At 46.7% G+C, this 13,515-nt stretch overlaps 1 protein-coding gene across 3 annotated transcripts in view; it reads left to right on the forward strand.

Annotated features, from left to right (window-relative positions):
- The window catches only part of Balat (Beta-alanine transporter), a 122,957-nt gene that overhangs the window by 86,606 nt on the left and 22,836 nt on the right, over positions 1–13,515 (forward strand). For 2 of the 3 annotated variants that reach the window (XM_069326564.1, XM_069326565.1), the window contains 2 exons: positions 477–2,653; positions 4,509–4,695. In XM_069326564.1, coding sequence (XP_069182665.1) covers positions 2,448–2,653; positions 4,509–4,695 — 393 coding nt within the window. In that variant the 5' untranslated portion in view covers positions 477–2,447. Of the gene's footprint in view, positions 1–476; positions 2,654–4,168; positions 4,241–4,508; positions 4,696–13,515 lie in introns of those variants that run through there. The other variant, XM_045736897.2, reaches the window with a different exon arrangement.

A 13,515-nucleotide genomic window follows, 5' to 3' on the forward strand; every position in this document is an offset into this window, starting at 1 on the left:
GTGAAGAAACACTCGACGGGGTGAAGAAACACTCGACGGGGTGAAGAAACACTCGACGGGGTGAAGAAACACTCGACGGGGTGAAGAAACACTCGACGGGGTGAAGAAACACTCGACGGGGTGAAGAAACACTCAACGGGGTGAAGAAACACTCAACGGGGTGAAGAAACACTCAACGGGGTGAATAAACACTCAACGGGGTGAAGAAACACTCAACGGGGTGAAGAAACACTCAACGGGGTGAAGAAACACTCAACGGGGTGAAGAAACACTCAACGGGGTGAAGAAACACGTGCGGGTCACGTGTTTCTTCGCCCCGTTACATTTTCGCCTCAGCCCGTCACACACGCCCCTCAACTTACCCGAACTGCTCGGAAGCGTAGCCTAAGTTAACTGTACTAATTCTGATGCTAGACCTCTGGAGACAACAGATCTTTTCATGGGCGTCGCCTAAAATGCCTTCTTGTTTCCTGCAGGGGGGAGGCGAAGGGCCTCGGTGTTGGTGAAGCAGCCTGGCGCGGAGACCCTCACAGGAGAGCGTGTGGTCGAGACCCTCGAGTACACAGTGAGCTTCCAGGAGTTCACAAGGAGTAGCACCACTGGGGCTTCTACAGTAACACAGAGGGCTTTTACCAGTACACAACGAGCCACTTGTAACTTCTATAGATGAACTTGGGCTTCCATTAGTATCGGGAGAGCTTCCAACAGTACAACGGGCTTCCTGTACTGTATAGATTGTTTTCCTATAAGTACTCTGGGGCTTCCTGGAGTGCACTGTAAGCTTCCACAATTACTCAAGGCATTGTCTTCCCGGCTTGGTGCCTTCTTTTGATAATTACTTCACGCACTCTGGTGGCTTCTAAAAACACCCATGGCGATACCTCACGTAGAGCCGAGCTACAGCAAATTATTAAGCATCATCTAGAGTTACATGAAACTTCTAGAAGTGCATAATGATCTTCGTAAACAAGAATTAGCTTGTAAGTACGCCATATCTTCCAACTAGCACGCGGAAGGCTTCCACAACCTCACTTATACTTCAACAAATGCACGCGGACTTTGCAAATACAAGGACTTTTACAAGCAGTTGGGGGGACAAGTACAAGGGGCTCTCAAATGTATATAGAAGCTTACGAAAGTACACAGTATATTACGCTACAAATTGGTAAGGACTTTCATAACAAAACTGTCGGAACTCTGGTACAAACACTAGAGGGGGGAGAGGCTTCCAAGCAATTGCACGAAAACCAGCCTTGGAAATGCACAGAAAACTATTTCAAACACACAAGGGTTTCCACAACTAATTAGCTAGGGTTTCCACAATGCTATAACTAACACAGGATCTTCCACAGCTAAGACACACACACACACATAGGATTCCACAACAAGCACTCAGGGGTTTAAACTTCCAAAACACACAGCTGTCCACAACTAACTCTAGGGTTGCCAAGAACACAAAAAGAGTAGAGATTAAGTCAATGAGAAGGGTGCCATCCAAGAGGAAGGTGCTTGGTGGAATCCTGTACAAGAGAGATTACTTTCCATCTACGCCATTGCTTCCAGCACTGTGGCTCGTAGTGTCTCGGTAAATTCAAGCTCTTCTCTGCCCTAAAGCCTCGCACAAAACCGAAATGACAACCGCTTAAGGGCAGTAGAGCGTCCATTACCTCGACGACGAGACAAGAAGCATTAAACCCGGAGTGACGTATTTCGAAAGGACCGTAACCCAGCAACAAACTGTGAAAAGGTTCTCACTTCGAAGGTCACAACCTCCTCTTACAAAGCTACTGATACAGGAACAGAAGGCAGACCGAGACCAAACACCAAATAACCAAAAGTTTCCCTTACAAGACCTGGAAGGTGTTCCCTGTTCGACAGGCTCTGATAAAGATGATCCCGGTCGCAGAATACATCACGGTAAAAGGATTATAGACGGGGGGCCAGAAGACGGTGGACTGTAATCAATTGGCATCAGAGACGCCCTGAAACCGAGGCATTAACTTGTAGATAGATAAAAGAGAAGTCCAGTTTTGTTCAGAAAGACTTTTACTGTTTTAGGCACATCACGTCCGAGCTTCACTCTCATAAAACACAAACCGTCTGATCCTAGAAATACACCTTCCGACAACCCTCATGCCGTTTTCATTCATGAACACTTAGGTTGCCTTTCAGCCCTACACTTTGAAACATCATTTCTGTTCTGCAACTTTGCATTAGTGAAAGCTTGCCTTGAGGGGCGTGTCCCACTCATTCACTGATCTAACCTCATATTGATCTGCATCTCTACTCTTAGCCAGCGTCCCTTCGTCTCATTCTCTTCTCACTGCCTTCCTTCATTATCTTGCCGAGTTCACCGCGGTATACATTGTCCCGTTATATACCTCCACACACCGCCTTCACCACAGCTCCTCCCCTGAGCTCTTTGCCACACAACTCTCATTACCAAGATGGACTTTGACGAGATCCTGCCGGACCTGGGGGAGTACGGCACGTACCAGAAGCTGATCCTGTGGTTCCTGCTGCTGCCGGGGACGATGCCGTGCGGCTTCCACGCCTACAACCAGCTCTTCATGGCCTCGACGCCAGACCACTGGTGCAGGACGCCAGACCTCCACCTCGCCAACCTCTCTCTCAGCGTCATCAAGCGCCTCAGGTGAGTTGTTGACAGTGGTGAATGTGGGTGCTGTGAGTGGGACCGAGCCACTAGGGGTTAACTGGACCCCACCATGCTGGAGGAGGGAAGGATCAGGGGCACACGACTACGACATGAAACATTCTAAGTAGAACTGACAAAGTACACAGGGAAACAGTGTTCGAAGTGAAGAGCAGCATAACGAGTTGGAAACTAAACATAACTGAGCCACAGCGCCGGCAGAGGAGGTCACTGTGAGTTGTAAATTTGTTAAGTAGAGTAGATGAAGTGTTGACGTTGTGCACAAGTGTGTATGTAATTGTTGTCCAGGGACGACCGCCAGACAGGGAAGCGCGCGCGCTCTCTGCTCCTTACACACGCCTTGTGTTGCTCAGGAACCCTTTGCTGGACGCCTTGTGTTGCTCAGGAACCCTTTGTTGGACGCCTTGTGTTGATCAGGAACCCTTTGTTGGACGCCTTGTGTTGCTCAGGAACCCTTTGCTGGACGCCTTGTGTTGCTCAGGAACCCTTTGCTGGACGCCTTGTGTTGCTCAGGAACCCTTTGTTGGACGCCTTGTGTTGCTCAGGAACCCTTTACTCGACGCCTTGTGTTGCTCAGGAACCCTTTACTCGACGCCTGGTGTTGCTCAGGAACCCTTTGTTGGACGCCTTGTGTTGCTCAGGAACCCTTTGCTGGACGCCTTGTGTTGCTCAGGAACCCTTTGTTGGACGCCTTGTGTTGCTCAGGAACCCTTTGTTGGACGCCTTGTGTTGCTCAGGAACCCTTTGCTGGACGCCTTGTGTTGCTCAGGAACCCTTTGCTGGACGCCTTGTGTTGCTCAGGAACCCTTTGTTGGACGCCTTGTGTTGCTCAGGAACCCTTTACTCGACGCCTTGTGTTGCTCAGGAACCCTTTACTCGACGCCTGGTGTTGCTCAGGAACCCTTTGTTGGACGCCTTGTGTTGCTCAGGAACCCTTTGCTGGACGCCTTGTGTTGCTCAGGAACCCTTTGTTGGACGCCTTGTGTTGCTCAGGAACCCTTTGTTGGACGCCTTGTGTTGCTCAGGAACCCTTTGTTGGACGCCTTGTGTTGCTCAGGAACCCTTTGCTGGACGCCTTGTGTTGCTCAGGAACCCTTTACTCGACGCCTTGTGTTGCTCAGGAACCCTTTACTCGACGCCTTGTGTTGCTCAGGAACCCTTTGTTGGACGCCTTGTGTTGCTCAGGAACCCTTTACTCGACGCCTTGTGTTGCTCAGGAACCCTTTACTCGACGCCTGGTGTTGCTCAGGAACCCTTTACTCGACGCCTTGTGTTGCTCAGGAACCCTTTGCTGGACGCCTTGTGTTGCTCAGGAACCCTTTACTCGACGCCTGGTGTTGCTCAGGAACCCTTTACTCGACGCCTTGTGTAGCTCAGGACCGAAGGCTTGACAATTTTCTCGAAGCTTTAGAGCTATTTATTGAATTTCTCTGTTCTTATGTTTTAAAACTACTAACTAGAAGCGCACTCATAACTTTCCTGTTATTTCTAGGGTGGGGGGGGGGAGATGCTGAGGCCTTGTGCGTAGAACTTGAGGAGCATCTTCAGCCTTCAGTGTATGCCAAGGTTACAAGTCATATATAGTTCCGTCACTCCCTTTAATTTACACTTACTTGAGACAGACATTCCTGTAACGCTGTTCATTTAAGTTTAACTTTTTTCTATCTTTTTAATGCATTATTACAGTTAATACTGTAATTTTTGTATATATCAAATGCAAATTCTCCTTTTCCTTATATTTATGATGTAACTATTATAAGTAGCAAATGAACGAATTGTTATTACGCTATAAATATTAATATACATATATTTGTGTTCGCGTGGGTCATGCCAGCATCCCGTACGACAACGTCTCCCAGCAGTACAGCCGCTGCCAGAGGTACGACTACAACTACTCTGAGCTCCTGGGTGAGCCACCGGGGGAGGGGCCGGGCGGCCCTCCCGCGGGTGTCCACACCATCCCGTGTGACGCGGGATGGTACTATGACCTCGAGAAGCACTCCACCTCGGTCGTGTCTGACGTAAGTGCCATTGTCAATGTTTACATGTATATTAAGTGTGTGTGTGTGGTTCAGGTGGGAGGGGGCTGACTCAGTTCATTCATGAAAGGGGTGGCGACTCCGGGGGCACCCTGGGACGCCCCTGGGACGCCCCGGGGGGCACCCTGGGACGCCCCGGGGGGCACCGTGGGACGCCCCGGGGGGCACCGTGGGACGCCCCGGGGGGCACCGTGGGGCACCCTGGGACACCCCGGGGGCACCCTGGGACGCCCCGGGGGGCACCCTGGGACGCCCCGGGGGGCACCCTGGGACGCCCCGGGGGGCACCCTGGGACGCCCCGGGGGGCACCCTGGGACGCCCCGGGGGGCACCCTGGGACGCCCCGGGGGGCACCCTGGGACGCCCCGGGGGGCACCCTGGGACGCCCCGGGGGGCACCCTGGGACGCCCCAGGGGGCACCCTGGGACGCCCCGGAGGGCACCCTGGGACGCCCGAGGGGGCACCCTGGGACACCCCGGGGGGCACCCTGGGACGCCCCAGGGGGCCCCCTGGGTCACCCCGGGGGGCACCCGCTGCCACCAGCGTCGGGTTGCGGACGTGCGCGCGCACCGTAAACAAGCGCGGATTATCTCTCCTCAGACTGGAAATGGGGATTAAATTCTGCGCCAGAACTTATTTCTGACTCTGAGAATGTCCAGAATGTTGTTCAGGTTGGTATGAGTCTGCAAACTTTTACCAAATAATATTTTTTCGCCTGGAAATTTTAGCTGTATGAGAAGCGACATGTGAGTCAGGGTAATACGGCTATTTTCCTAAGTTTCTTTTTCCAATTCACATGTTACTCCATAAACTTTGAGAGTTTAAATTTCACAAACTCATTGAAAATATAAAAAGGTTCATTTTTTTTAGTTAAATTGACCTAAAAAAAAAATTTGTGAGATTTATGATTTTAATCAAGTCATAGGGCCCCCAGAGTTAGCCTGGGGGGCGGCACCCCCACTGTCCCCAGGATCACTGTTTCTCAAGATGACTGCAGCCTTCCTAAGAGTTATAAGTTTCCGGTAAGACACGTTTCCCGGTACAAAATGTTTCCATGGCTGCATCTAAAGGTTGTGGACACTCGTCGTTGAGGCTGCAATATTGTGGGGTCATAATATTGCAAGGTTATCTTCAGTGGTGTCACGGCCCTTGAGACTAAATAATGTTCTTCTCCCCACAGTGTAAAGAACCAATAAAAATATGCCATGCCAATAGGTGTCTAGGGGTATAATTAATCACTGTATAAAAACGGGAGAACAATATATTTTGCTAAGGGTGACAACTTAACAACAATTAAATAATTAGTAGCCAGAAATATTTATCAGCATGTAATACTATAGAATGCAAGTAATTATTTGAGACCTGAGCACGATCACCAGAATATGGAGTAAGCCATAAATACACTAAAATCGTCTATCCAGATAAACTAATATTTATATGGGCTTAAAATAACAAAAACCAAGAACTTAGCTTAAACACAACTGCACTCGACCGCAGCCGCCACTCTACTGCCCAGGACGTGGTCCGCAGGCCCAACGTCGACTAACCGTCTACCCAAACACCAATTAACGTTCGCATGAATATTGTGAACATTCTATTTACAAAGGTCAGCCCTAAACTCCAACATTATTAACTAAGAGTTGTAATTACCGGTCTCACATTCCTTGAAATATTACGGCTACCAAATATGAGAATAAATAAATATAAAACTATAGGCAATTGATTTGGCAACACTCGCCCTGGCCATTCCCAAATATTGTCAACCGCCCACACGGCTAATTTCACGTGACATCCACCACCAAAACAAACCTTACACACACTACCCAGCTATCTATGTTATATATATATAATGTATATATATCTATATACACAAATCTTAAACAACTGACAGCAATATTTACGTAGAGAAAACAATAACATAATACGAGGTTCGGGAGAATTGGCAGAATCGTAATAAGATTCATGAAAAGTGGTCATAGTATTGCAAGGTTATCTTCAGTGGTCATAATATTGCAAGGTTATCTTCAGTGGTCATAATATTGCAAGGTTACCTTCAGTGATCATAATATTGTAAGGTTATCTTCAGTGGTCATAATATTGCAAGGTTATCTTCAGTGGTCATAATATTGCAAGGTTACCTTCAGTGATCATAATATTGCAAGGTTACCTTCAGTGATCATAATATTGTAAGGTTACCTTCAGTGGTCATAATATTCCAAGATTACCTTCAGTGGTCATAATATTGCAAGGTGACCTTCAGTGGTCATAATATTGCAAGGTTATCTTCAGTGGTCATAATATTGCAAGGTTACCTTCAGTGATCATAATATTGTAAGGTTACCTTCAGTGGTCATAATATTCCAAGATTACCTTCAGTGGTCATAATATTCCAAGATTACCTTCAGTGGTCATAATATTGCAAGGTGACCTTCAGTGGTCATAATATTCCAGAAAATTTACATTTCAGATTGACTTAGGTGGAGGGTTATCGCTTACAAACTTTGGGAGTATTTCCCGGTCTTAGATACTTACGTGGACGGATTCCTTGACTCTTGAACCTTCAGAACACATCATCCATGCGTTTTTGTGCGCACCTAGATTTACTTGTAGAGTCGAGCTTTAGATTCTGAGCCCCACCTTTCCAGCTGTGAGAGGTGTATTGCAATGACCTGTCACTAGTCGCGAAGTATCGCGAGCGTGGCCCCTTGCTCCGGTATAGCCTTCGGAGAGAACAGCATCCCCGACTATGCTAGCGAGATTCATCTCTGTGGTTTGTTACTGTGGCTTCAGCATCCTGATTCAGTATACCATCTGTGTTCATCCAACACACGGTTTACAGTTTACACTCTTCATTACTACTACGGGTGTGATATCTGGGGGTGGGAATGGGTCAGAGTTGACAGGGTCATAATAGGTCTGTGGGGTAAGGAAGGTTCTTTTTGCCTTCTCTCTCAACATGTTGTGTGTTCACATAAACCTCTTTGGGTCCCGGGACGCCTCTCTTTGCTCTAAGCATTCACTGATCTTTTGGACTAGAATGCTATAACAATGTATCGTGTCCTAAGAGCGGATTTTGAGGGTGTTCCTGGGGTCCGATTTTCTCGGATTTTTGGACGAGTTATTCGCCTCCTAAGCTGGAAACATTTAAAAAAAAATGAAACTGCTGAAGCTGTTTTGTCAAGGTTAAAGAGATATTGGCTCTGGATTGTCTGGACTACATCTGCAGCTCCTATTAGTAGGACTAAAATTATTTTGCTCCCTTCTATAACACGTGCATCACGTTATGTACCACTTCCAGCTTTTGGTGGAAGAGTATGAACAAATATATATATATATATATATATATATATATATATATATATATATATATATAACTGAAAACTCACACCCCAGAAGTGACTCGAACCCATACTCCCACAACTGGTATGTACAGGGACGCCTTAATCCGCTTGACCATCACGACCGGACATAAGGAAGTGATAGCCGAGGCTATATGAACCACTTCCCCGCCGGCACTCGGATGGTTATCTTGGGCATAGCATTTTATCAAATCACCTCATTCTTTGGGGCACACGTGAGGAACACAAATGCAAACAAGCCTGAATGGTCCCCAGGACTATATACAACTGAAAACTCACACCCCAGAAGTGACTCGAACCCATACTCCCACAACTGGTATGTACAGGGACGCCTTAATCCGCTTGACCATCACGACCGGACATAAGGAAGTGATAGCCGAGGCTATATGAACCACTTCCCCGCCGGCACTCGGATGGTTATCTTGGGCATAGCATTTTATCAAATCACCTCATTCTTTGGGGCACACGTGAGGAACACAAATGCAAACAAGCCTGAATGGTCCCCAGGACTATATACAACTGAAAACTCACACCCCAGAAGTGACTCGAACCCATACTCCAACAACTGGTATGTACAGGGACGCCTTAATCCGCTTGACCATCACGACCGGACATAAGGAAGTGATAGCCGAGGCTATATGAACCACTTCCCCGCCGGCACTCGGATGGTTATCTTGGGCATAGCATTTTATCAAATCACCTCATTCTTTGGGGCACACGTGAGGAACACAAATGCAAACAAGCCTGAATGGTCCCCAGGACTATATACAACTGAAAACTCACACCCCAGAAGTGACTCGAACCCATACTCCCACAACTGGTATGTACAGGGACGCCTTAATCCGCTTGACCATCACGACCGGACATAAGGAAGTGATAGCCGAGGCTATATGAACCACTTCCCCGCCGGCACTCGGATGGTTATCTTGGGCATAGCATTTTATCAAATCACCTCATTCTTTGGGGCACACGTGAGGAACACAAATGCAAACAAGCCTGAATGGTCCCCAGGACTATATACAACTGAAAACTCACACCCCAGAAGTGACTCGAACCCATACTCCCACAACTGGTATGTACAGGGACGCCTTAATCCGCTTGACCATCACGACCGGACATAAGGAAGTGATAGCCGAGGCTATATGAACCACTTCCCCGCCGGCACTCGGATGGTTATCTTGGGCATAGCATTTTATCAAATCACCTCATTCTTTGGGGCACACGTGAGGAACACAAATGCAAACAAGCCTGAATGGTCCCCAGGACTATATACAACTGAAAACTCACACCCCAGAAGTGACTCGAACCCATACTCCCACAACTGGTATGTACAGGGACGCCTTAATCCGCTTGACCATCACGACCGGACATAAGGAAGTGATAGCCGAGGCTATATGAACCACTTCCCCGCCGGCACTCGGATGGTTATCTTGGGCATAGCATTTTATCAAATCACCTCATTCTTTGGGTGATTTATCAAATCACCTCATTCACATCACTTCCTTATGTCCGGTCGTGATGGTCAAGCGGATTAAGGCGTCCCTGTACATACCAGTTGTGGGAGTATGGGTTCGAGTCACTTCTGGGGTGTGAGTTTTCAGTTGTATATAGTCCTGGGGACCATTCAGGCTTGTTTGCATTTGTGTTCCTCACGTGTGCCCCAAAGAATGAGGTGATTTGATAAAATGCTATGCCCAAGATAACCATCCGAGTGCCGGCGGGGAAGTGGTTCATATAGCCTCGGCTATCACTTCCTTATGTCCGGTCGTGATGGTCAAGCGGATTAAGGCGTCCCTGTACATACCAGTTGTGGGAGTATGGGTTCGAGTCACTTCTGGGGTGTGAGTTTTCAGTTGTATATAGTCCTGGGGACCATTCAGGCTTGTTTGCATTTGTGTTCCTCACGTGTGCCCCAAAGAATGAGGTGATTTGATAAAATGCTATGCCCAAGATAACCATCCGAGTGCCGGCGGGGAAGTGGTTCATATAGCCTCGGCTATCACTTCCTTATGTCCGGTCGTGATGGTCAAGCGGATTAAGGCGTCCCTGTACATACCAGTTGTGGGAGTATGGGTTCGAGTCACTTCTGGGGTGTGAGTTTTCAGTTGTATATAGTCCTGGGGACCATTCAGGCTTGTTTGCATTTGTGTTCCTCACGTGTGCCCCAAAGAATGAGGTGATTTGATAAAATGCTATGCCCAAGATAACCATCCGAGTGCCGGCGGGGAAGTGGTTCATATAGCCTCGGCTATCACTTCCTTATGTCCGGTCGTGATGGTCAAGCGGATTAAGGCGTCCCTGTACATACCAGTTGTGGGAGTATGGGTTCGAGTCACTTCTGGGGTGTGAGTTTTCAGTTGTATATAGTCCTGGGGACCATTCAGGCTTGTTTGCATTTGTGTTCCTCACGTGTGCCCCAAAGAATGAGGTGATTTGATAAAATGCTATGCCCAAGATAACCATCCGAGTGCCGGCGGGGAAGTGGTTCATATAGCCTCGGCTATCACTTCCTTATGTCCGGTCGTGATGGTCAAGCGGATTAAGGCGTCCCTGTACATACCAGTTGTGGGAGTATGGGTTCGAGTCACTTCTGGGGTGTGAGTTTTCAGTTGTATATAGTCCTGGGGACCATTCAGGCTTGTTTGCATTTGTGTTCCTCACGTGTGCCCCAAAGAATGAGGTGATTTGATAAAATGCTATGCCCAAGATAACCATCCGAGTGCCGGCGGGGAAGTGGTTCATATAGCCTCGGCTATCACTTCCTTATGTCCGGTCGTGATGGTCAAGCGGATTAAGGCGTCCCTGTACATACCAGTTGTGGGAGTATGGGTTCGAGTCACTTCTGGGGTGTGAGTTTTCAGTTGTATATAGTCCTGGGGACCATTCAGGCTTGTTTGCATTTGTGTTCCTCACGTGTGCCCCAAAGAATGAGGTGATTTGATAAAATGCTATGCCCAAGATAACCATCCGAGTGCCGGCGGGGAAGTGGTTCATATAGCCTCGGCTATCACTTCCTTATGTCCGGTCGTGATGGTCAAGCGGATTAAGGCGTCCCTGTACATACCAGTTGTGGGAGTATGGGTTCGAGTCACTTCTGGGGTGTGAGTTTTCAGTTGTATATAGTCCTGGGGACCATTCAGGCTTGTTTGCAATATATATATATATATATATATATATATATATATATATATATATATATATATATATATATATATATATATATGTATTCTGAGGTCCGGAGGTCATCATGAGGACGACATTCTACAAGTGGGGCTACTGGAGCAGAACCTCTCTGGGTGGCCGAATCTGTGGTCCATAAAGCAACCTTGTCCTTCCCAACAGGATCAACAGGTGGGTTCACAGGACTAAAACTCAACCACATTAAACAAAGGCTCAACCCTGCACTGGGAGACATTGCACAGGGCCTCTTGGTGGAACTAACAAGATTCACCAACACATGTCTAGCTGGCAACATACCAGAGACCATAAGACCTATCTTTTTGAAGCATATCTCTGTGCTCTAAAGAAAAAGGATGGAGGGATCAGACCAATAGCTGTGGGCAATTACCTCCGGCGTCTCGTCGCAAAGGCTGTTGCAAGAACAGTTAGCGAGGCAGCGGCCAACATGCTAAAGCCAAAACAGCTAGGGTTTGGCATTTCACAAGGGTGTGAGGCGGCAGCTCGAGCTGTCGTTGCCAACATCACAGACATATTCTTATCCCATATCAAGCTAGATTTGAAAAATGTCTTCAATTTGGTGCAGAGAGAGACTGTATTCCGTGCGGTTCATAGTCATTTCCCTTCCCTCTACCCTCTTGTACATTCATGCTACAGTATGAATCTAAAGCTACTTTTTGGCGAATATGAAATTGACTCGCGAGAAGGCGTCCAACAGGGTGACCCCCCTTGCTCCTCTACTTTTCTGCTTAGTCATCAAACAAGTCACAGAAGTCCTGTCCAGCGAGCTTAACATCTGGGGCCAGATTCACGAAGCAGTTACGCAAGCACTTACGAACCTGTACATTTTTTTCAATCTTTGGCGGCTATGTTTATAATTATTAAACAGTTAATGAGCTGCGAAGCACCTGGAGGCTGTTTATAGCAATACCAACAGTTGATTAGGAAGTTTTCATGCTTGTAAACTATTCAATAAATGTAACCAAAGCCATCAAAGATTGAGGAAAGATGTACACGTTCGTAAGTGCTTGCGTAACTGCTTCGTGAATTTTGTCCCCATTGCTTCTGAGACACTCGGCGCCTAGGGTAAGAGTGCCACCAGTTTTTTTGAAGGAACTGGGCTCTTAAGCTAATTGAAACAACAAGAGACCCTAGAGCTGCCAGTTTTCTTTTCCAGCGCCTCAGTGTATCGATACTGAGGGGAAATGCGCACTGCATTCAGGGTTCCTGCCCGCCATCTGAAAAGCTGGAGGAACTCGACAACTTATGATAATCATCTTTGTACCCTATATGTAACTCCTTTTTTGTAACAAAGTTTAAATAAAACAAACATATATGTGTATATACAAAAGAATGGGGGTGGTAGGAGAAGAAAGTATTAAAGTGTTCAGTGAGAATCCACAAGGTCTTCTCTGAATACTCCTTATTTTCTTCTCCGAGGCTATGGGTCCTAATTTGCATCAGTGGTGGTACCCTCACAACTTTATAAATTTATATATATATATATATATATATATATATATATATATATATATATATATATATATATATATTATATATATATATATATATATTATATATATATATATATATATATATATATATATATATATATATATAATTAGTATATTTTGGTAGCAGTCTTTCCTGTAGACATATATTATTAAATATGACCGAAAAAGTAAGATTAATAATTCTAACACGAATTTTCTCGATCTTTCTTATGTTTCTTTTCACTGTTGATGGTAATTGAAAAATCAATTCTCCAAAATTCATTTTTATTTCTAGTCTGACGCAACACTTAAACGCGTTTCATAATAACTTATTACATTTTCAAAGACTTTTAGTTTACACACTCACACAACTATTACCTGCAAACACTAAACAGAGTTCTTACTTATGCTATTACTTTTATCCAGGGTTTGTGTCATTATTTTCTCCAGTTCCTTCTGTGCCGTGCCTCCTCCCGCCCTACTCTGGCCCAGATTATATTGTCGTGCAATTGCTCGGTATTTCTGAACCTTTAATGGCCACAAGTGCTCGCGCCTGCTTCAATCACCGCTGGTGGAGCAAGGGGCGAGGCACTTAGTGAGACGAATGACTCGGACCACTCAGCAGGTGGGACCAGCTGAGTAGGTGGGGACCACTCAGCAGGCAGGACCAGCTGAGCTGGCGGGACCAGCTGAGCAGGTGGGAGTAAACTCGTAATTCTGTGGCCCAGGTTCGATTCCCGGACCAGGCAGAAACAAATGGGCAAAGTTTCTTTC

The sequence above is a fragment of the Procambarus clarkii genome, chromosome 18 (assembly GCF_040958095.1).
Source record: "Procambarus clarkii isolate CNS0578487 chromosome 18, FALCON_Pclarkii_2.0, whole genome shotgun sequence".
In the NCBI taxonomy this organism is placed as follows: domain Eukaryota; kingdom Metazoa; phylum Arthropoda; class Malacostraca; order Decapoda; family Cambaridae; genus Procambarus; species Procambarus clarkii.